At 32.3% G+C, this 24938-nt stretch overlaps 1 protein-coding gene and 1 long non-coding RNA gene across 2 annotated transcripts in view; one reads left to right on the top strand and one right to left on the bottom strand.

Annotated features, from left to right (window-relative positions):
- LOC111697840 (rhophilin-2-A) overlaps window positions 1-17260 on the top strand; it is a 43792-nt gene extending 26532 nt beyond the window's left edge. Inside the window, exons 4-16 of the mRNA XM_023467968.1 lie at window positions 1033-1113; window positions 1542-1639; window positions 4339-4443; window positions 5760-5918; window positions 6025-6181; window positions 8242-8376; window positions 9504-9572; window positions 10752-10871; window positions 11685-11733; window positions 13014-13180; window positions 14651-14749; window positions 15548-15615; window positions 17140-17260. Of these exons, the coding sequence (XP_023323736.1) occupies window positions 1033-1113; window positions 1542-1639; window positions 4339-4443; window positions 5760-5918; window positions 6025-6181; window positions 8242-8376; window positions 9504-9572; window positions 10752-10871; window positions 11685-11733; window positions 13014-13180; window positions 14651-14749; window positions 15548-15615; window positions 17140-17260 (1428 nt within the window). The remainder of the gene's footprint in view (window positions 1-1032; window positions 1114-1541; window positions 1640-4338; window positions 4444-5759; window positions 5919-6024; window positions 6182-8241; window positions 8377-9503; window positions 9573-10751; window positions 10872-11684; window positions 11734-13013; window positions 13181-14650; window positions 14750-15547; window positions 15616-17139) is intronic.
- A 43-nt stretch (window positions 17261-17303) lies between these two features.
- On the bottom strand, window positions 17304-18299 carry LOC111697852 (uncharacterized). The gene is made up of 3 exons (XR_002764392.1): window positions 18228-18299; window positions 18125-18150; window positions 17304-17368 (listed from the first exon to the last, which is right to left on the bottom strand). It is a non-coding gene; the product is annotated as an uncharacterized LOC111697852 (long non-coding RNA).
- Window positions 18300-24938: the final 6639 nt, after the last annotated feature.

Below are 24938 nucleotides of genomic sequence, written 5' to 3'. Positions count from 1 at the left end.
CCCCCCCTTCAGCTCCTCAAAAGCTGTTTTGGGGACATTTTAATTATTTGATCCAACTCCTTCCAACCAAGGCAATTGTGTCCTTCCCCCCTTCGAGTCTGTAGCTTTAAAAAAAATATCATCAAATCAACCCCCCCTCTACCTCTGAAGAAAATCTTATAATTATAATCTGTGAGTTAGGTCCAGATGACAAAAGTATTCCTGAGGAAGGATTTCAACATTATCCTTTAATTAACCATTATCCAATTCCTTACCTAGGGATTCATTTTCAACAGAGTCTCAGACCAATTTTAAGTCACACTCTAAATTACAAAATGAAATAAAAAAACTTATATTCAACAAGAAACATTTATTTATCAGTAAAAGCGATTGTTTGTCGCTTACTCGGCAGCCATCCAACTTTTGCTACCAAAGAAGCGATTATATTTATTTTCTTCGTTAACTTTATGAAGTATGATCAATTCTTCAAATACAATCAGGATTAAATACAAGGGATCAACATCATCATCATATTTTTATTCAACTACAAAGCATGAGATATTACAAACAAGCAATCACAATTTACTATGCAGTTTGGGCCTGCCTAACCAGGGAAGGTTGTTTTGAGTGGTTGGCCCTAAGTTAGTTAACGATAATGAATATAATTGGTAACACACATCAAATTATGTTTTTGGATAGGTAAGGAGTTGATTGAAATGAAGGAGATTGTCAATACTTCAGAGACAACTTTACAAGATACATTGCTCATCTCTTCAGAGACAAGTTTACAAGATACATTGCTTCAGAGACAAGTTTACAAGATACATTGCTCATCTCTTCAGAGACAAGTTCACAAGATACATTGCTCATCTCTTTTTTAAGATATATAAAAATTAAGTTTATTGAAAGCAATTAAAAATACACATTTGAATTTATAAAAAAAAATCTGGAATTGTTGAATTTCTTATCGATGAATTATATAATTATGATTATTCTGCTTTTGATCAAAATAGTTTAAATAGAAAATTGCAATTAAAATTGTTTTATTTGCAGGCTGGTTCCCAACTACTGGTTCCCATGATACCTCTTGGTCTCAAGGAAACTAAAGAGATAGAACTCCAGGAACCTTTTAAGGTATAGATTTACTACTCAGGTCTAGGACTGGGCGTGGTTATACTGTTTTAATGACGCCCAACCCTACTCAGAAGTCAGATCAAAGTTCTAACTATATAATATAACTAGATTAAATGAATAGGGATAAGTAGCTGATCTTTTTACCGCTGGTTCAACCAGTTCTCTTGTCCGCCGGGTAAAGCTGAAGATTAATGTGGTTTAATTTAATCCACTCAGATAAACTTACCTATATTTTTGTTGTCCATATTGTACGAGGGAGGTGGGGCAGAGCATCCATGAGCCCTGCGAACTTACCTCCTGATTTGCAGAATGACCTCGAAATCAAAATCATCTCAGTGCCTCAATCTACGTCTCCCTGCCTCCTCAACGATGTCTTTTATTAAAAAGTCAAATTTAAGAATTTGATATTATTTTGTGTTTTTATTTAGGATTTTATCCTTGAACACTACAGTGAGGATGGTGGAGAGCATGATGAATCCCTGGCTGAACTCCAGGATCTCAGACAAGCAATGCGAACTCCAACCAGGAAAATTTAGTCAATCAATCAATAGTTTAAAAACAGAAAAAAATGTTTGTGTAAAGAGAATTATATCGATTTATTCTAAGAGATCAGCTACAGCAAACTTTTAAAACTATTTCGTCCAATAAATGTGGATTTGTACTGCAGAACACAACAAAATGTCAATACGAACTAAAGGAATTTTATCAAATTTCAAATCCCTATATATCGTTAACACCTGATGGTGTAAAGCTTTCATATTTCCAACTCATAAATTGAAATATGTGAGGTCCACGATATTGAGTTGAATTAGAAAATCAGAGTTTGTGGCAAATACTACCTCAATTCTTTTGTTTATATAATCAAAACTAAAAAGCTGAAAACCCAGTTCTTTTGAACTAGAACTAGCCCGAGGAAGGGGTGGGGGGGGGAGGGTTCCAGGGAAGATAGGGGGGAGGGAGCTGCCCTGAAGGGAAAGGAGGGACGTTCTGATAAAGTTTCAAATTACAAAGCACTGTCAATAGGTTTTATGGGAAATGGCCTGAGGCTTGAAACCCTACAAATTACAGAAGAAGGAGATATATGATATACATAAATCCACAAATGTGCAATATCGTTCAAAACATATGTTACTTTTTCCTCTTTTTCTTCTTCCTTTTCCATCCTCCTTTTCCATGCTATTGTAGTCTCCTAAATTCTGATTCTGATTTTTTGTTTTCCTGATTCTGATCCTCTTTCTGAGCCACTTCCTGATTCTCTCTGATCATCTTCCTGATCCTCTTTCTGAGCCGCTTCCTGAGCCTCTTTATGGTCCTCTTCCTAATCTTCTTCCTGATACTCTTCCTGATACTCTTCCTGATCCTCTTCCTGATCCTCTTCCTGATCCTCTTCCTGATCCTCTTCCTGATCCTCTTCCTGATCCTCTTCCTGATCCTCTTCCTGATCCTCTTTCTGAGCCGCTTCCTGAGCCTCTTTATGGTCCTCTTCCTAATCTTCTTCCTGATACTCTTCCTGATCCTCTTCCTGATCCTCTTCCTGATCCTCTTCCTGATCCTCTTCCTGTTCCTCTTCCTGATCCTCTTCCTGATCCTCGTCCTGATCCCCTTCATGACCCTCTTCCTGATCCGCTTTCTGATCCTTTTCCTGATTCTCTCTGATCCTCTTCCTGATCCTCTTTCTGTGCTGCTTCCTGAGCCTCTTTTTGATCCTCTTCCTAATCTTCTTCCTGATACTCGTCCTGATCCTCTTCATGACCATCTTCCTGATCCTCTTCTGATCCTCTTCCTGATCCTCTTCCTGATCCTCTTTATGATCATCTTCCTAATCCTTTTCATGATCCTCTTCATAATCATCTTCTATGGTCATTTTATGATCCTCTTAAATACTTCGATTGATACAAATGTCTCATTGTCTAATTTTTATTAAGTGCTGGTTAACTGATATATGATATTGTTATACAATAAGTAAAGATATTATAAAATATCTCATGTAAACTAATTGTGTGACACATCTCTATTGTTCTTAATGTCAACTAAATCTTTGGAAACAAATTGTTTAAATTATTTACTCCATTTGTATTGTGTTTTTATCCCCCTAACTTGCCTCAAGTCAGAAAACTTCAAAAATAGATATTAAATCGAAATTGGTGTGAAATCTAACAGGTTTTTTTATATAACATGTGTTTAGCATAAAATAAGATCATTGACATTGGTTTGAGGTTCCTTCATCGGATCCATGGGGCACGCTTATTCTTCCATATTTATACTTTTATTGTTATTCAACCTAAACTTAAATCCCTGTTTGGTTATCAACATTTAGTTTTTAAAGCCATTTGCTTTTCTCTAAATTGTGTAAACGACAAATTACCAAAATTTACTTTTAAGTTGAAAAATATTTTAACTTTGCTCATTTATTCGTTGTACATCTCTTACAGAGGGACTGTCGTTTTAATAGTAAGTGGCCTTTTATTAAAATATGGACAATGTCTGAGTCACAATGGGAACCTTTAAACCTCTATCTGATCAATATTGTGGAAGATATTCTCGTTTTTTAAAAGTGTTAATACTGTCAATTGCGTTCATACTTCTTGGAAATCATCAATTTTTAGATGAACTGTGACATTTCATCATTTGAGCTTAGATAACAGTTTAGTTATAACTACAAATGTTTCTGAGAAAGAAAACTTATTAATGTTCTAAGCAGAAAATACGTTTTTACGGTTCTTACTTTCGATTTTTTCCTCTGGTTTTTTTCTCTCACTAGTTTCCATCTAAAATCCGGACAAAATTACGAATATTTTCAATGGATTTCATTTTAAAAAATCCAGCAAAGGAATTGAGTTTTAACCACAAATTCTGATTTTCAAATCGCTATATCTTTGCAACGTGATGGTGTTAACCTTTGATATTTCAAACTTTTATTATCTGATCTAAAATAATTCATAGTTTGAAATATCTAAGGTCTCTGATATTGAAATGCAAAGATATAGGGATAAGAAAATCAGATTTTGTGACAAAAACTCAATTCCTTCTCTTTCTGAGCTGAAAACTTTAGAATTGGATTCCTTAATCCCAATCGGTTAATTAATCTGGAGATTAATTACAAGAGGAGCTGGAGAACAAGCATTATTTAATCTGGAGATTATAAGATAAAGAGTGGATCAATCCCGATATCCACCATTTAGAAGTTTCCAGATCTGCATATATTGACCAAAGATTGATGACCAGGGACAGTCATGGTATCTCCCTTCTCTTCCAATACTATAATCATCTTTACTACATTGAGAGGAGATTCTTCCCCCCTGACAGGAGTCTAGGAATATTCTTCGAATGGTGAGTTTAAAAAATTAAAAAATTAGGGGCTGCCCCATAGGATTCTTCGTTAAAGGTTTAAAATTAGGTTGGAAAGGTAAACCCCATCTGAAAGGACATGTTTCCCCCTAAACTTGAACTTTGCTTTGTAAAAATAATGCTTGCTTTCTATGCATGAGCAATTATAAATAATTTTTCAAAAATTATTTGCAATTTTTGAAAGGATGATTCTATAAGTGGATTTCTGCAAAATAACAGAAATATATAAATTTGCTTTTCCAAAGAATATCTAATTATTATTTCTCAAGTGTTCTTCACAAGAACCTTTCTAACTGATTTAGCTTTTGTAGAAATTATTATCATCAAATAATTTAATTATTTACAACTGCTTTACAGGGAAGTTAAGGGAATTTTACTGTACCAAGGGTTCTCAAGACCAATTTTTGGGTCTGTCCTAGTATACGATTTTTTGATATCCTTAATCCCGATCTGTTGACTTTTCTGGAGTTTAAATTCATGTGGAGAACAAGCAATATTTAATCTGGATATTAAGAAAAGGAACGTATTAAGCATTAATCCTGATATCCACCATTCTAAAGTTTTCAGCTCTGTAAAGTAGTTGTAAATAATTAAAGTTTTATCTTAAGCTTTGAGAGCACAAGGACCAACAGCTTATTTTATAACACCCTGTCAAACCTGAATCAGAAGGAAGTTAATCCCAAGTATGTAATGAAGGCAGTCACAAAACCGTTCTATTGTTGATAGATCGACATAATCGGAGTGGAAGGGCGGGTAATCATAACATTAGGGGCGGGATTAAATACAGGAACTAGGATATATAAAGAACGCAGTCTAAATTATAGAGTGTAGGGCGTAGATGGATCAAAAACTAGTTTGTGAATGTGAACAAAGATGGAGTTCACTTTTTTTGTAACAACAAATGTTTTCATCTTTTGACATCTCTGTTTGCTTTTATCCCAAATCCATGAATACATATAAAGAAATGCGGAAAATAAAACCAGAAAAATCTGGTTCCTAAATGTTAAAAATTGATGAGTAAACATAATGAATATTTCAAAAATATCATTCTGGATTTTTCTTCTTTTATGATATATACTACAGTGAGAACCAGAAAACAGTGGAATAGAAAGACTATATTAAAACCGTAATAAGTGTATTTGATGTTGTTACAAAGCAAATAGTTTTACAAAGAAGTGCAATGAGTCTGATTACACTGTTTACATACAAACTTTTAGTTAAAGTCTTAAAGACCTGTTACGGTTGTCGTATACGATCTACTTCAAAGATGATAAAAATAATTTATATTTATTTTCCAGGTATGACAGTTTGACCGGGGTTCCTAGTTCACAGCGAACTGTTGCGTTTGAGAAAGCATCTGTTTTATTTAATATCGGCGGTTTGTATACACAGATCGGTACCCGCCAGGATAGAGGAACAGAGGCGGGATTAGACGCCGCCGTAGATAATTTTCTCAGGTATCAATTTGTTAATGTTTATTTGATCTATTTTAGATTCGTTTATTAAATTATAATTGAATATAAAGTACAAGTATCCGGCTGTAAACAGTATTGTATTGTACAGGGCCGCTGGAACCTTTCAGTACATTCACGAGAACTTTACCAACGCTCCCAGCATGGACCTGGGTCCTGAGACCCTGCAGATGTTGGTTCAGCTGATGTGTGGACAGGCTAGGGAATGCCTGCTGGAGAAAAGCAGACTAGGCTTCCAGGATCAGAAGGTTGGTGCTTATACTCTTACCACTTTTATATATTTACCATGTCTGTTAGTTTGTCTGTCAAGAGATCGGCATAGTTTTTGTGAACGAAGAAAATTTTTCGTGAAAGATGGTGTCGTTTAAAAAAAAATTAACGATGGACGAACAACGTTCAAAGAAATAAAAAAGACAATCTTATTTTAAAAGCAAATGAATTCAAATCGTTAGTTAACGAATTTGAAATAACGATGTTTTTTTTTTCTGAACGAACAAAATTTCTAAAAGATTTTGAAAAAAGCTTTCGTTTCTTTACTGAACGAACGATTTTTTGGAACAAACTTTTTATAATACAATTAATTTTTTTTAAAAGGAACGATCTTTTATTTACTAAACGAACGATTTTACTGAACAAACGAGCTTACGCGAAAACGAACTAAATAGATGGAAAATGAACGATAGTTTTGAGAACGAACGAAATAATTGTTTTGACGATTATAAAAAAAGAACGATGAAGGATCAAACGCACCCACCTCTATGTGTATCTATCTGTATCCAATAAACGTACTAATAAATCCGGCCCGCAGTTTTTGTGGTAACGGATTAAAATTTAACATCGACAAAATTTTGATTTGCCAAAAATGTTTGAAGTTAACAAAATAAAGACAGTAAAATCAGCTAAATTTAACCTTTTTCTAGCAATATATCTTTATACAGTTGCAGAATTATTGGGAGAAAGAGAAAGTTAATGTAAAGCGCAATAGAAGCCAAATGAAAGTTTGTTGAAAAGTAAAACAGAAAAGAATTTGACAAAAATAAGAACATTTTCTGTTTATGTGATACGTATTCAAAAAACATGATTTAAGTCCATTTTTACATTTTTGACTTTATAAATGCCGATCAAATAATTTCATGGTTTATTTTCCGTTTTATAACTCCCTAGTTAATAAACATTGTACAGGGTGTCCCACGAAACATGACAATTGGTGAATAGTTTAAAATGTCTTCTTCCACAATATGTCAAGTTGTTTGTTACCAAAGAGAAAAATGATAAATACTTTATGGCATCCGTATTATAGTAAAATTGATTTCTAAGTAAAATATATTTGAGTAAAGTTTTTTAAACTAAATAAACTGCAAAAAGTCTTAAATATCTAATACAGTGAATGTGGAAAAGACATTCACCAACTGTCATGTTTCGTGGGACATCCTGTAGCTGTTTAGCTCGTGGACTTCTGTTTTAAACATTCTTAATTAATTCCTATCTCTCACTCAGCTCTGGATCGGCAACCTTTTTCTGAAACATAATGAATGCTTTATAATTCTACGTATTTTAATTGATTAAACATTAGCGACGCAAACAAATTTAAGTAAATTCTATTTTCCGATAGAAATTATATTTTTTTAATGGATTTAACGATTCATGATTCCATTCAGGAAAAATTTAAATTTATCAAGATTCACTCTTTAGGAGGTCGGAATTCATTTTTATCTTAAAGAGATCGATAACTTGCTTAGTCATTTATTTAAAGGATGTCATTTTCCATAGACGATATCTTGATTTATGAAATATGAAGTTTTTAAGTGAAAACGAGGAGTTAAAGGATTTCTCTAAAATATCTGCTGCAGAGTGTCCCTCGAAACATGACAATGCAAGACTGATTGAATGTCGTTTTGGATTTTTGAAACCATTTGCGGCATTTATTCGTGAACCTAATCTTAGATGTATATAGTCTTGACATTTACAAAATGTGGTCTGTCTTTTTTTTGCTTTCAATATTACCGAATATATTGAGAATTTTGTTCAGAGTTCGACAATATTGTTTTATTTAATAAAATTGAAATTTGAACGAAATTCGTAATATTTCTGGTAAAATTGACAGCACAAAAAAATGTTCTACATTTTGAAAATGCCAGAACTATAAGAACTGTGTGGTTATTATTGGTTTCAAGATTCATACATGTGAAAGTTTACAGACGATTTGAAACTGTAATATTTCGTGGGACACCCTGTAATTAAAGAAATTTCTACGCTATCGTTAATCAGATAAAGATGAAAGCGTCTTAATAATTCTTATGTAATGTAGGATCGATCTGATGGTGAGGAGGAGAGCGATGAGGATGATGATGATGAGAAGAGATTAAAACCTGATGATCTTGGTATAGATCATTGTCTAGAACTAGGTCAGGAGTCTGCTCACGTGGGCGAGGTGTATGAAAAGGTACCTTTCATTATTAAAGGAACTGTAAGCATAAGGAACCCTCCCTGCAAAGATGGCAATGGCACGATTAACGATGGCATCCTTAAAATCTTTGTCTGATCAGAAATTAATTAGACAATAATGTTAACAGCTTAACTACTGGTTTTCTGCAAACTTGTGCATTTCTACTGCAGAAAAGAACATTTACGAATTATCAGAATTAAAAACTTGTAAACCTATGACAATGCCTTTCATATGTTTTATCAGAAAAAAGTTTCATTCGGGCATTGTCATCCTTACATGGAGGGTTACTTGAAATTACGCTTACAGTCCCTTTAAATAAAAATCCCACTTCAGAACTTTTTTGTTGCAATTTTTAATAAGAATACGTTTAGAAGAAATCTCTAACGAACTTATAACTATTCCTGAACATTTTTTGATTTTAATTTCAAATCTAAAATTAAGTAATGAGCTGAACACTGTTATAATTCTGTTTGTACTAAGCAAACTTGTTATCTCCGTAATCTTGAGTTTTCACTTACGTAGATAATTTATACATCAATTTACAGTTAGGATATTATATCAAGATAGGTAAATGTTAATGTTGTTAATCCTGTTTTTATGATTTGATTATTCCGTTATTCCGTTGACAAGTTCATTTATCTAGACCTTGTTTATACAGCGGTGCAACTAGGGGGGGGGGGGGATACTTGTATACATTTTTTTATTTTAAAGTAAAATTCCAAGATTTTAAATTTTTCTGAGACAAATCATGCCATTTTCAACTTTTCCCTCCGGTTTAAATCTGTAATTTAAAATTTGATTTTGTTTCAATTCGATTGTTTTAAACCTACTTAATAAACCTATTTTAATTGAAACTTTGTGCTTTTCTTTGTAAAGGAATTAAGTCTTTGGAACAAAATCAAATATTTAAACCTCAATATCTTTAGATTTTGATGTTGTAAACCTTTGATATTTCAAACTCAGATTATTTGATCTAACAGAATTCATAGTTTGAAATATCTAAGGTCTGCAACGTTTGGCTCAAAAGATATAGAGATTAGAAAATCAAAGTTTGTGGCAAAGACTCAATTCCTTTTGCCTTTTGTTTATTTGTTTAAACGTGTTCTCCTTCACTGTTTGTATAGGTTTATCAGGCAATATCACAACAGCAAGTTAAAGATTATGTTCCTTTCAGCTGGGTGGCGCTTATACAGGTTTACTTTTTTATTCATTCTTTCCAGGTATAAAGAAAACATTTTAGATTTATGTGATGTAATTGTTATCTTAGCTATTGATAACATCAAGTCTCAAACGGTTTATAGAAATATATTTTTTTTTTAAAGTATTATGCATCTTTTGAGACGAGAACACTGTCATAAAGTTTATCAATAAATATCTCTTTTTAAATTTAAAAAGAAAAGTCCTCCTTGGAATGTACCTTTTATTCCAAAAACGATTATGCAATTTTCTAGGATTTTATTTTAAATATTTTGGACCATGCAAAGAGGGGTTTTCCCAATTTGTTGAAAGCAGTAGATTATATCCTAGAGAGGCGCTATTGCATTAATATACGGTGGTAGGCGAGTATATTAATACAATGAAACGACTTTCGAGTTTAATTTTGATTTATATCAAGCTTTTAATCAACATGAATGCACAAACAAATGGAAACAACGAGAAAATGTCGATTTAAAAAGCTTCTCTTTAATTATCTGTAAAATTGTATTTCGAAAAAAGTCTTCATTTTATTGATGTTATCGCCTACCACCGTACAAATAAATTTATATATAATTAATCCAAACACTAAATTCTAATAAATCAAATAATCTAAGTATGACATAAAAAATTTATATTATCAGGTTGCAAAGGTATAGGGATTAGACAATTTGAGTTTGTGGCAAAGACTCAATGCCTTTTTTATTTTACAATATTGGGTATTTACTTTAATAACCTATCCTTGCTTGAAACTCCGCATAAAGAATGAAAAAACTGTTTTTAAAAGTTTTTAATTTTTTAATTTTAATCATATCAGAGATATTAAGAATTCGATTAAAATTTTAATTTGTTAAATAAACCATAAAAATGTCTATTTCTTCACGATATCGTTCATATCTCTCGTAATTTTGAAAGCAAAAAAAATGGCAGACCACATTTTGGAAATTGCAGGACTAGGGTTATTTTGTGATTGTTGGTTTATAAAAAGAAATTGCTAAAACTAGGTTGTCTGGAATGAATGTCAGAATCTTTTCAAATCTTAAATCAATTAATATTATTCTGGTTTATTTAGATTAGCATTGTACAGTGTACATAACTATGTTTAGATTAGCACTGTGTACAGTGTACATAACTATGTTTAGATTAGCACTGTGTACAGTGTACATAACTATGTTTAGGTGAAACGAGAACATTACAGAGCTCTAGCTCACTACTATGTAGCTGTAGGACTCCTAGATCATACAGGAGACTTGGATCAGAGAACTAAAGATACATTACTCTTCCTACACGATACCAAGGTTAGTTTCAGGGTATAGGATAGTACATTACTTTTCCTACACGATACTAAAGTTAGTTTCAGGGTAAAGGATAGTGCATTACTCTTCCTACACGATACCAAGGTTAGTTTTAGGGTATATTAATTTTAAATAATTTCTTTCCAATTAATATTAATTGCATGACAATAACATTTTGCATCTATTTAAGCCTCGTGTTTATAAGCTTTTGATCCCGCCACGTGAAGGCCTCGTTTCAACCCTCAATATTTGTTAACACATCTAGTTGGTAGGAATATATTCGAGACATTAATTTGATATTGAAAACGATTTCTGAAATTTGTGTCAATACGTCATGTGATTACGATAAAATTGTGAATTGTAAATGATCAAGTTTTTGCACTTAATTTATTAAATTCTAAGTTTCCTCGAAAAATGTGTTACACTACACGACGATTAAATTGAACATTATGAATAGATAAAGTAAACAATGCTACAATAAAACTAAGTTCCGAAATATTTTCTCCTCTGTAGGATATGGTAACTTATCTATCAGATAAACTGTTTAGGCAGAATACCTTCCATCGTTATAAATAGCCGAGTTTTTTTACCCCTTTTAATTGTATAGAATGTTCGTTCAGTCGATCTGGAATATCCAGGACGGGGTGCGTTTTGTTTATTTTATTTGAATTTGTTATATCCGAATGTAATTTTTACGCACTGCAGTCATTGGTAACTCCGACTTCCGAGTTATCAAACTAGTATTGATAGCAGTCTTAATCTAATAGTTACCAAAACTATAATTTAGATCAGAGTAATTGTGTTATCTTATTTCAGGAGAGTAAACTCCAGTTACCTGAAACTAAAGAACAGAGAAAATATCTTGGTGAGTGGCTTTTCTTTTCTTATTTTATTTCAATTCTGTTTCTTATAAATCTTTGAGTGGGGCAACTAGGGAGTCCCCCCCCCCAAAAAAAAAAGAAATCGATGCCTTAACACCCAAAGAATTGAACAGGATAGCAAATTTACAAACTGTAAGAATGAAAATTATTTTCTCACAAAAGAAAAGAAATTTTAACTCTAAGATAAAAATTTCCGTTGGTGCATATTATTGACCTTTTATTTTAAAACTCTATAACGCCCCTCCCTCCCCCCCCCCCACCCCTACAGAAGGTAAGGTCTCCTAATCTTGAGTTTAGAATGAGGATAAGTGAATTAAGTTGAAACCAGTGAATAAAATTATTGATAGACCAAGCCATCTTCTTCTACATAGTTCTATTAGTTGGGTATTTGTGAAATACAAAGAATTGGCTCTTTGTCACAAAATTAAATTTTCTAGATCTTTGCAACCTGTGGCCGAATTTAAAGAATTTGAGCGGCGGTTTAAATTTAAGCCGCGGTTTAAATATGGTTGGTTCCACTTAAAATTGTATCAAATGTATCAAGATTTTAGCCGGCGCTTAATTCAAACCGGGTTTTGGCGGATTTAAACCGCGGTTCAAATTCTTTAAATTCCATCTCTGATGATGTAAACCTTTTTATTTCAAAGATAAATTGATAGTTTTATCTAACGGAATTCATAGTTTAAAATATATCTAAGGTCTACAATATTGGGTTATAAAGATGTAGGAATTAGAAAATTAGAGTTTGTGTCAAAAACTTGCAATTCCGTTGAGGTTGAGGGATTGGGGAGTGGGGATGCCAAGGACTTTTAAGCACTTTCAAGGACTGTCAAGGATAGTAGGGGTAGGAAAATATTCTGTTTGGTTTAACACCCTGCTGTTCTGTATTCCGAGATGGGATTCAGGGGGTAATGTATGAATCTTATATACAAACATATAGGGTGGTTCTTAGCAGTGTAAATAATGATAGAGTGTATTTACTTATGCATTGGTAATATGTCTTTTGCATATTTGTTTTTGTTTCTTGAGCCCTAGAATATGAAGGACTGGAATACTTAACATGCTACACGTACATCAAATCTGAAAAACGATAGGCCTAAGTAAAAAAAACCTAAATCTAGAGAAAATTAAGTTTTTTGAAAGCGTGTAAACCCGGTTTTTGTCAGAAAGAAGTGAAATTAAATTGTCCCAGAAAACTCGTGTTTTGTAAATAATATCTCAAATATGTGATGTGAACAAAACCTTATTTGTTGATATTTGCCAGGAAAAGCGCATCTGCGTGAAGCTCTCCTTTTGCACGAGGAAGCGCAGCGTATAAACCGGATGTGCCGTGAACTCCGGAAGAAGGATCAGCTGGCCGAGGTGCTGAGGATGTCCCGTGAGAATTCATTAAACAAATACGCAGATATAGATGATGAAGACGACTTTCAGGTAGTTGTCATCAACGATAATGAATATTATCTAACTAGACTGTTAGGGTGCGTTGAGCCCTCTTTCTATTTTATCTTTTAGCTGTGGCTTTTTATAACTTCACAATTTTTCTCCGTTCTCAAAAAAATATAATTTTCGCCGATTTTTTCTATTTCAATTAGTTTTTTTCAGACAAAATTTTCAACTCTTAATGTGATGAAGTGATTTGCCACAAAATTCGATTGGTTCAGCCGTTTTGACGTATATTGGATGAAGACAGACAGACAAACAAGCCTAATTTTTATATTTATTATGAGAAGAGACGGTAATGTGTGTAAAATCTTTAAGCCTTGTATATTGTTCAGTTTCTTGAAAATTCAAGCAAAAAGCATTATGTATATTTGAACTTGACATTTAATACGGAAGAGAAAAAACAATTTAATCCACAGGAAAAGTGTTTAAAACTTCCATTTCCTCTTTAGCCCCGGCAACCCCCCCTCCCAGCCTGAAAAAAAAACATAATTCCAAGATGACATCCATTTAATTATCTAACTTTTCCTTGTTTAACCAGAGTATTTTTATCATTTAAAAACAAACATTGTGAAGTTTTAATAAAATTTCTCACTTCAAGTCTTTTTGTTTATATCGAATAAAGTTTCTTTATATGTATTAATTTACACATCTACTATTTATAAGCGGTATATAAAGTATATAATTTTTTTTTAAGTGAATCAATATAATCTTATTAGTTATAAGCTGAAGTGCCCGGCGTTGCCCGTGGAAAAATAAAATTAAGTAAAATTTTGAAGAAAAAGAGATTTTTTAGCCTATGTCACCCCCAGGCTACCCATGAGTGTTCTCAAAAAAATTCAGCCCATCCGGGCCAGCCTTATATATAGGCACGTCTTGTTTTATTATATAGAAGATTGGTCTAGCTAATATTACAAAGAAATTAGAGATAGGCGATCAATAGTCTTATCTGGAAATACGTCAAACTAGTTCTTCTTAAATATCATTTAGTAGAAATCAATGATAAGGTTAACATCTATTATCTTAATATATATCAAGAAGATGCTAAACTAACCATTGAAAATATACTATCTCAATATGCATGAGAATTAATTGACGATTTTATTAAATAATCGTTATTTTCAATATATCGGTATCTTTTTAAAATAAGAAACACCATTTCAAAACATGTTTGTCCAGTCACCAATTATATATCAAATTACCTATCATGAATATTTTTAAAATATATTTTATATTTTAAAATACGAAACATTGTGTACAGCAATAAAATTGAAAAATAATCTGTGTTTGGCCCGATCGGTTCAGCCGTTTTGACGTTTATTGGATACAAACAGACAGACAAACAGACAAGCCAAATTTATATATAGATAGATAACATGATGGCACAATCCTTTTTTCTGTAGCTTATGGTTGTATGGGTGTTATTTTTAATGTTATTGTTATATATATTTATATATTCAGGAGGTACTAGACCCCCCTCCTGTTCTCCCCTCCACCACCTACCAGTTGACCCTTTCATTCCCAGACACAGCTCAATATAGGGTGACAGATCTTTTTAAGGTAAGCTTTGTTTATTGAAAGAATTTAGGGATCCTAAGTTTCATTTTTTGATTGAGTTACAAAATATGATAAGATTTTTAAAAGTATAAATTCTATGATGTCCTGATAACAAAGGTCACGTGAATTCAACGATTCTATCAATATTTTTAGAAGTTTTGACTTTCAAACACAATTTGACCCATTAAACATAATTTTTTGCCCTTTTTCTCAAATACTTTGTATCGGCATATAGGTTTTGTTTATATATGTATAGGATAAACAAATCCATCAGTTTAAAGATTGTTGAACTAGTATAGACCAAAGCAAATAAAAGAAACTGAATGCTTCTCACTCTGGTTAGTCCGGGGTGAGGAGATACACATGTTTAAGTGTAATGAAATAAATATAGAAGAACACACGCCTTTTAATTCGTCTTTGATTTACGCGGCATCAATTGAAAATCTGTAGCTAATTATAATATTTAAGCTAATGAACAATGTACATGCACCATCTTTCTCGTTTTTTAAAAATCTACATTTATTTGAAAATAGAATTTTTTTTGTCATGATTTAGATTTGTTTAAACTTTCTAATAAGAAAATTAGGCTTTGTCACTAGTAATTAGAAACCACTTTATTATCTGAATACATCTATATATTACTTTATTATCCATGTTATTGAATAAATTCAAATTAATTGCAATGCATCTTCATTATATATATATATATTATGTTTAAATATAATATATTTCCATAATAAATTTAGTTTGATGTCTGATATTTTTAAATATCCAATTATTTCTAATCATATAAATATACAGAGCCTGGGCCCTGTAGCTGTATTTAATGCTAAACATCATTGGTCGGCTCCTAGAACTATACAGCTCAGGTAATTAGCTGCTCCTAGAACTATACGGCTCAGGTAATTAGCTGCTCCTAGAACTATATAGCTCAGGTAATTAGCTGCTCCTAGAACTATATAGCTCAGGCAACTAGCTGCTTATATAACTGTACTATTTATTAATACGGCTGGCTCTGGAATTTCAAACATTCCGGAAAAATATGAAAATGTCGTCTTCATTATCAAAATTCTCCGAAACTAGAATGAATGTTTTCAAAAGTAACTCTTGGATCATAAAAAATAAAAAAAAATACTTTGAAATGTCAACTATTTACGAATGCGTCGAACAAAAATCGATGATTGTAGGTTGTAATGTTTGAATGATTTGTTTGGAATTAAATTGATTTTTTTTTGCGATCTGAGTCAAATATTGCTACTTTCTGAATTTGTATGAACGCTAAGTTCTTCGGTATTAATAGTTTTTAACAATTTGCTCCTTATAGACGCAACAGATAAAAGTAAGATTAGCAGCAATCACCATCGAATATATTTCGACTTAAGCCTATACCCCATTCATTTTTCGCGAACACTCCCTTTAAATTAGATTTTTTTCTTATTTAATTTTTTTGGGGGGCGCGGGGGGCTTTGCAGCACGTCAAAGGTGATTTATGATATAATCAATAGTTTCCACTAAGTGTAGATCTTCTTGGTCAATTGTGAATTGATTACTGAAAACAAGGAAGTGTCTTGTCTTAATTGAGCTGTCAAGGAGTGATATGATATTGATCTGAAGCCAATTCGAAATATGTTTTGTATCTTTCACAAATCATGCGTTTTAGATTTAGATCCAACTTTATGTATTTTTGTACCAATCTAACTATCTATGTAGTTAGCTCACCCGTCTGAGGGGGGGGGGGGTTATAGAATATCTTAAGACTCAATTGCTGTTTATCTTGTAAAATCAACTCATTTAAAAATTTGAATAAATCATTAAACATATTTTTTGTTATAAAACGAAAGATTGCGCCTTAAAGGAACTGTAAACATAATTTAAACCTTCGACAAGGAAAGGAAAATGAAAGAAATGTCTATTTCAGTTAATAATCAGCTTCAAAATTATAAAAATTGACATTTAATTCATATATAATTGAACAAAGCTTTTATTGGTACCGTCGCGAATTTGGAAATGTCATCTTTACATGGAGGGTATTTTGAAATTACGAGTACAATATCTGTAATTACGAGTACAATACCTGTAATTACGAGTACAATACCTGTAATTACGAGTACAATACCTGTAATTACGAGTACAATACCTGTAAGTAAACTCTTTTTCATAAAACATTGTATTGTAGAATACAAAACATACATCTGGGTTCTGGATCCTGATTTATTTGTTAATATCAGTTTTATAAAAGATGAAAATTTTTGCATATGAAATCAAACTTTTTAACCGAATAAAAAAGTTTACTATTTATATATATATAGATAGTTTTGAAGCCACAACAATTAAAAAATGCAGAAAATCTATACATTTTGAAAATGTGTTAAAAACTTGCAAATATTGTTTAGGAAACGTGATGATGAAGGATATGGTTTCAGTGTGAGAGGAGATGCTCCTGTAGTCATTGCAGGAGTAGAACCTGCTAGTCTGGCACATGTAAGTAACATTAGTAATAATAATAATAATTAAATATGAAATGATAGAAATGAAAATAATATAATAGTGACAATTAGACACATTTGAAAATGAAATTTTCCTTGTATTTTCTTCACAATCATTTACACATGCAGATTCAATCTAAATAAATTTGTATTTTTAAGACGTAATTTCTAGTCGCATATCATTTAGAACGTTCACATGCACAATTCAAAATGGCAACCTTTTCGTTTTTTTAGATTGTAAATTTGTCTTATTCTCACAATTTCCACAATTTTATCTTTTGCCAGAAATCTGAGATGGAAAAGTTATTCTAAATAAAGAATTCAGAAATATCTCAATCAACCAATGCTTTTAATATTATCGCTGTGCATCAGACACATCAACTTTAAAATGGAGAGACACTTTAACTTTAAAATGGAGGGACACTTAAACTTTAAAATGGAGAGACACTTTAACTTTAAAATGGAGGGACACTTCAACATTAAAATGGAGAGACACTTTAACTTTAAAATGGAGGGACACTTTAACTTTAAAATGGAGGGACACTTCAACTTTAAAATGGAGGGACACTTTAACTTTAAAATGGAGGGACACTTCAACTTTAAAATGGAGAGACACTATAACTTTAAAATGGAGGGACACTTTAACTTTAAAATGGAGGGACACTTCAACATTAAAATGGCGGGACACTTTAACTTTAAAACGGAATGGTTTGTGGTTTTACTTTACTGACAATTGTACTTTTTGTAGCCCTAAAATGTAGAATTTTTTACAAATGCAAGTGTTTTATAGTTTCAGTGTAAAATTAGTAATTGGTTGATCAATATTTGCGTCAAACCGTTGAAGACTGTATTGTACTTTAAAACATATAAGTGTTTATATATCAGCACTAACCTGACCCATTGGACAGTTTCCCTCCCCTAAACAGAGTCAATAAAATATTAGAAAAAAAAACAATTTAAAAAATTGATAATTTACTTTTTTAATTTTTTTTAACCTGATATTTTGGAGATCAAAGAGATAAAAAATAAAGCATAAAGCAACATTTCTATCTACTGCCTTGTCTGCAACAATACTTTATATAACCACTGTTGCCTTTACCAGCATGTAAATATCCCCCCCCCCTCTTCCTGAAAGGATTGCCTCATAGTCCATCCCTAGGCTTCGACAAATGGTTTTTAGATTGAAATTGGACAACTTACTTTTTCGTCTGTTGACGTAATTTCAAGAGCATGGCCCGCTATTAAAAGAGTAATGTACATATCCAATTCCGAACGTTGCCCTTTAAACCTTTATTTGATCAAAAATGAATGCAATGTCCTTGTTTTTATACCCAATAAGTTTTTTTTAGCTATTTCTTGTGGATTTATGCAGATGGTAAAAAGAAAGAAATTGTCAGGCATTTACACTTTTAAAGATATGAATAACGATCTGTATAGATTCCTCACTATTGTTCACGTGTCGAAAAGTACCACTTTAAAGTACCACTTTGAATCGGACATGCCCCTTTAATATTGAATTGGGTCATTTAAAATTACGTCTTACGGTCTTTCTAATGCTTTAAACTTTAAAGCCTATCTGTTCTGTATAAATAAAATTACAAATGTATTGTTCCAAAAATATTAAAGAAAGAATTTTTTTCTAATATTTCCCTTACAGCATAGAAAAAGTTCTTGATAACAATTTAATTGGAAAATGGGAATAATATAAAGTCACTGTACAAGCAAAGTCACTCTTATATATACTCATAATGTGTAACAGACTAAAATGCATAAATCTGTAAGATAACAAATATAACAACTAATGTAAAGATAACAAATAATACCAATTGCAGCAAAAATAAACTTTAACTTAAATTTTTCTATCAAAATATTTTGATAACGGGAAATTATACTTCACAATTTTCTCTTTAATTACAAAACCATGGAAATTTTAATTTTGTACAGTTTTCATAGATTTATATGAAAAATGTTTACAACAAATCCTTGATGTTTTTCATTTCTTCTTAAAGTAAAACTTGTGTAAGGTGGTGAAAAGTCTTAAAAATGGGAGGAATTTCAAAACCATAATTTCATCCCCATAATAGTTTATAGTTTAATATATGTTATGGGGGGGGAGGAGTGGTTCAACCCGGGCCCCCCGGAGTCCTACCTGCAAGGCCAGCTCATTAAAAGAAAAATTAAACCTTTAACTGATGTACAGTAAAGACGTCCCATATGGGGAGGTTTTAAAAAATGTAAATTTTAAGTCTGTAACTCCAAATAAAAAGTTTCCTACTGTTTGCATAAAGAAAGTCTTTTTTTGAAAAGTGTGTCCACAATTATGAAGTTGGAAAAGTGAAGAAGTTTAAGCGCTTTGTGTAAGCCGCGCGTTCAATCCCCCCCCCCCCNGGGGGGGGGGGGGTGAACGCAGATAGGGTTTGGTGAATTTAAATCGTTTTGAGGAAAAATTTAGACATATGAAAGGAAGTGCAATAATAATTTGGATCGAATATCTCATTTTAGAAAAAAAAACTTTGTGATCAAAAAGTAACGATCATTTACATAAAGTAAAATCTGAAATAACTTTACAGAAGCTAAATTGTATTCTTCTTGGAATTTATGGCATAATTTTTTTCTTGAACTCCTTGAACCGGAGCTATGGAAACGCCTCAACACGGAAACGTCTCAACGCGGAAATGCCTCAAAAACCGGTTTTGAGGAATTTCCGTTTTTTTGGGAAATCCCTCAAATATTGTTCATTTGAACTATTGACATGATGTCGTATCCTGTTATATTTCAAATCAACACATTAATTGCTCATTTGAACTAATAATTTCATTTAAAATATTTTATAATTATAATGAAGTTATGGGACCATACAATTAATTAGATAACATATACACAGAAATGTTTCAAATGAACACAGAAATGTTTCAAATGAACATAAAAATAGTTCAAATAAATTGATAAAAATAGTTCAAATGAAAAAAAAATTGTTCAAATGAGAAAAAAATAGTTCAAATGAAAAAATCACAAAAAAATTGTTTAAATGAATCAATTTTGTGAAATAATCTATGCACCTCTCGCTATCTCAAAGCCTCCGCCATTCTGTTTCCATGCACCACAGTTTGGTCTCCAATCAAAAATATTTTGATTTTAAATAGTTTGGTTAAATACTTAAATTTATGCTTTTAACTTTTCACAAGAAAACAAGCCAAATCAATTGAATGAACTAATATTTGATAGGTTTGGATTAAAAAAATCTTTTAACTATAATTGTGGATTCTATGTGGGATTAGGTTATGATTAAGACAATTTCTGGGCCAAGTCCTGTGGCTTTGACAGGCAAGGGGGCTGAGCACATGTGGCCATATTTATTAAACTATTACAATTATAACCGATACTTGTTAAATTTAATTTAGTGTTTACCCAAGTAACAATTTTGCGGAAAAAGATTGAATCACAGAATAACAAAAAATTCGCAAAAGTGATAAGAAAATTCGCAATTTTTAGTTCTGGTCTATTCTTTAAGAAAAAGTTATTTAAATTCTCTAGTTCCTTTCTTTTTAGTATATTCTAAAATATTTAATATACGCTGTTCAGTTTAAACCTTAAGAACCACTGAAAAACAATTTTTCCGTAAAAATTAGACCAGTTGCAGTACTGGAAATTGTGAATTTTCTTATTACAATTTTGAAAATTTTATGGGATTCTGTGATCTAATCTTTTTAAAATTTTAGATTTAGATATAACAAATTTATTTACACATTTTTGTTTTTCTGAACTTTTGATTTTGAAAGAAAAATAATTTTGCGGATTTTTTTGGGGGCCATTGAGTACCAAAAAAATTTACAAATTTTCAAAAAATATTGAAAAAATACCATTTAGGAGAGTTGCACAAATAAAGGTACAATTTTGCACCAGGCGCCACAAATCACATTTTTTTTACTCACCCTGTATATGCCCCAAGTATTCACTAATATTCTGATATTTTACCCTTCATTTTATGTTTCGCAAGATTCTGAAATAAATCTACTAATTTTACAGTATTTAACTTTTCAAAATCAGTATGTAATGCATATTTAAAGTAAAACAAAAATTGAAATAAGAATAAATAAAAAAGTTGTTATATACTAATTTATATAAATATGAAAATGGCTTGCTAAAGTGTTTAAAACTTGCTGGAAACATTTGAAATTTCCGAAAAAAATCAACGATTTTTTTTCTTCCCTTAATCAGAAATGCGTCATAGTACGAGAATAAAAAATGTTGTACAATTTTTTTGAAAAATTAAAATGAAATTTTGTTTTTAAAATACGGAAACGCCTCAAAAATTTTGCGGAAATGCCACAAAAATATTGGGAAATCCCTCAAAAATATTGGGAAATTCCTCAAAAATAATTGTCAGGTGAAAAGCGGAAACCCCTCAAAAATTTTAGGAAACGCCTCAAAATAAAGAGGAAACCCCTCAAAAACTGGGTTTTGAGGGATTTCCGTTTTTCTTGCAGAAATTGCGGAAACGTCTCAAAAAAACCGGTTTTTGAGGGGTTTCCGCTTTTTTTTGAGGCATTTCCGTGTTGAGACGTTTCCGTGTTGAGGTGTTTCCATAGCACCCATGCCATCCCAACCCTAGTTTTATCTAGTCTATTCTTCCATCCCAACCTGGTTTTATCTATGCGTCCAAACTTTGTATTATTTATTCTCTCAATCCGTCCCAAACCTGCAGTTTTATTTATCATCTCCATCTGTCCCAACCTGCAGTTTTATTAATCTTCTCCATCCGTCCCAACCTAAAGGTTTATATATCCTCTCCATCCGTCCCAACCTGCAGTTTTATTTTTCCTCTCTATCCATCCCAACCTGCAGGTTTATATATCCTCTCCATCCGTCCCAATCTGCAGTTTTTTTTTCATCCTCTCCATCCATCCCGACCTGCAGGTTTATATATCCACTCCATTCGTCCCAACCAGCAGTTTTATTCATCCTCTCCATCCATCCCATTCCATTCCCAACCTGCAGGTTTATATCTATCTTCTCCATCCACTAAATTATATATGGAACTGATAACTTTCCTCAGAATCATCAGACTGTATTTTTCCAATTCGCTTAATCTTTGCAACTTGATGCATGACATGTATGTTTGATATTTCAACCAGTGAAAACTGCTATATCAAACAGTCAAAAGTTGACATCATCCGTTTGCAAAGATATAACAATATTTCGATGTTTTATGTAGAACTAGCTTGGGAACCAAAGGGAGTCGTTGTTAGTCCAACCGTTTACCCGCACTTTGCGATTTTAGATATTTTCCCCGCTTCAAGTGGACCCACTCAACTTAGAATCTGAAAACCAAGCATAGAACATTCCCGTGGGTCTCCCAAGTGCCCCAGTCAAAATTTGAGGTTCCTGAGTTATGATCGAACAAACTGACAAACAGAGATTACAACTTTATATATGTAGATCACAATATATTTATATCGAAGAAAAAGCAGTTAGTTGAATTCGATAAAAAAATATAAATTGTTTAAAATCATGTAATCTCTGCAGTAGTGTTTGTTGATTCGTTTTTGAATATTCAACGTTTACTTTATTTTTAAGAGACTTCCTAATAAGTTTTTTTGTGTCAAAGGAAAATATTTTAAAAATTTAATATAAGATAGCTTATAAAAAATTTTATTTCAAAATTTGATTAACATCTCAGATTGTTGAAATTAACTATTAAACCTAAAAAACCTTGAATGTTGAAAATGATATCCATTCCATAATAATGTTCTATCAATGTTATATTCAAGGTTTACTGACATACATAGGCTCTGAACCTGGTATATACGAACACGCTTCGTTATGCATCAAGTTCTATTAAATTCCTGACGTGTCCTGACTCCTGATATCTCGGTGACCGCTAGCTGCATTAGCTGGAGCAACGCTTTCCTCAGGTCAGTATATACCTTGATTCAGATCCATACACACCCCTAGGACACAGCTCTATACAAAGCTTCATACACACTTCATACATAGCTCCCTACACACCTCACACACAAAGCTTCATACACACTTCATACGTAGCTCCCTACACACCTCACACACAGCTCTATATACAGCTCCATACACAGCTTCATACACACCTCACAGACAGCTCCATACACCCCTCTCACATAGCTCCATACACACCTCACACACGCACTTTATACAGATCCATTCACAGTTCCACACAACTCACACACAGTTACATGCACACCTCACACACCGCTACATAATCTATACAGTTACATTCACACCTCACACACAGTAACATAATCTATACAGTTACATTCACACCTCACACACAGCTACATAATCTATACAGTTACATACACACCTCACACACAGTAACATAATCTTTACAATTACATTCACACCTCACACACAGCTACATAATCTATACAGTTACATGCACACTTCACACACCGCTACATAATCTATACAGTTACATGCACACCTCACACACAGTAACATAATCTTTACAGTTACATTCACACCTCACACACAGTAACATAATCTATACAATTACATGCACACCTCACACACAGTAACATAATCTTTACAGTTACATGCACACCTCACACACAGTAACATAATCTTTACAGTTACATTCACACCTCACACACAACTACATAATCTATACAGTTACATGCACACCTCACACACCGCTACATAATCTATACAGTTACATGCACACCTCACACACCGCTACATAATCTATACAGTTACACCCCCACCTCACACACCGCTACATAATCTATACAGTTACATGCACACCCCACACACAGCTACATAATCTTTAGAGTTACATGCACACCTCACACACAGAATAAGAGATGGATAATCACTAATCAGTTGAAGAGCAGGGATATAATGATCAGGGTTAAACAGAAACAAATGTTTAGGAAAAAAGTTAAAGTAAGAAAAGCTAGAAAAGGAAGAGCTGAGTAAGGAATGCAAAATATGGAATACAGAAACTGTTTAAGTGATATTCATTTGAAGAGATTTAGGTCAAATTCACAACAATACCCTTTAACTCTTGTTGTATGAGCAAAAATGATGAAAATATACTTGTTTTTCTATCTTGAATTCAATAATTTTCAATTGCGGTTTCTCTAAAAAATTTTATTTTGTTTCGTAGAACAGAAGTTCAAGGATGGAAATTGACAGAATTTATCTCTTTTTATGTTTCCTTGTTATTATTTAGTTCAAGGTTTATAAGGTACTATTGTGAATCAGACATCTTTAATATACTTGACGTTACAATTACACTCTCTTCAGGAGGGAAAATAAAAATATATATTTAAAATTAAGGAATGAAAAATGAGAAATAAAGTTTTAATTATGAAGAAAGTTGAAACTAAAAATTTAGTCTGACTGAAAGTAAGGAATGAAGACGGAATTTTACCCGTCTTTAAAAAATATTTTTAAACTACGGGAAGAGATTAGTTTGTCTGTCCTCACTTAGGACCTGCAGTTGTATAATGGGATCCTGTCTTTCATCGTGTAATTCATTCGAGTCACGGAAGTTCGTGGTAAGATTTTCGCTCTACTCGAGACCACCAGAGGGATTTAATTTTTGAAAGATCGCTATTTACAATTTAAAACTTTACTCAGGGTGATTTACATTCCACTGGAGGGATTAAGATATCCTTCCAGGGTGGTTATAATTCAACTGGAGGGATTTAAATATCCTTTCATGGGGT

This window comes from Eurytemora carolleeae, unplaced genomic scaffold (genome assembly GCF_000591075.1).
Source record: "Eurytemora carolleeae unplaced genomic scaffold, Eaff_2.0 scaffold145, whole genome shotgun sequence".
Lineage (NCBI taxonomy): Eukaryota > Metazoa > Arthropoda > Copepoda > Calanoida > Temoridae > Eurytemora > Eurytemora carolleeae.
The sequence above is the reverse complement of the archived record's forward strand: the minus strand, read 5'-3'. Positions and strand labels throughout refer to the sequence as shown.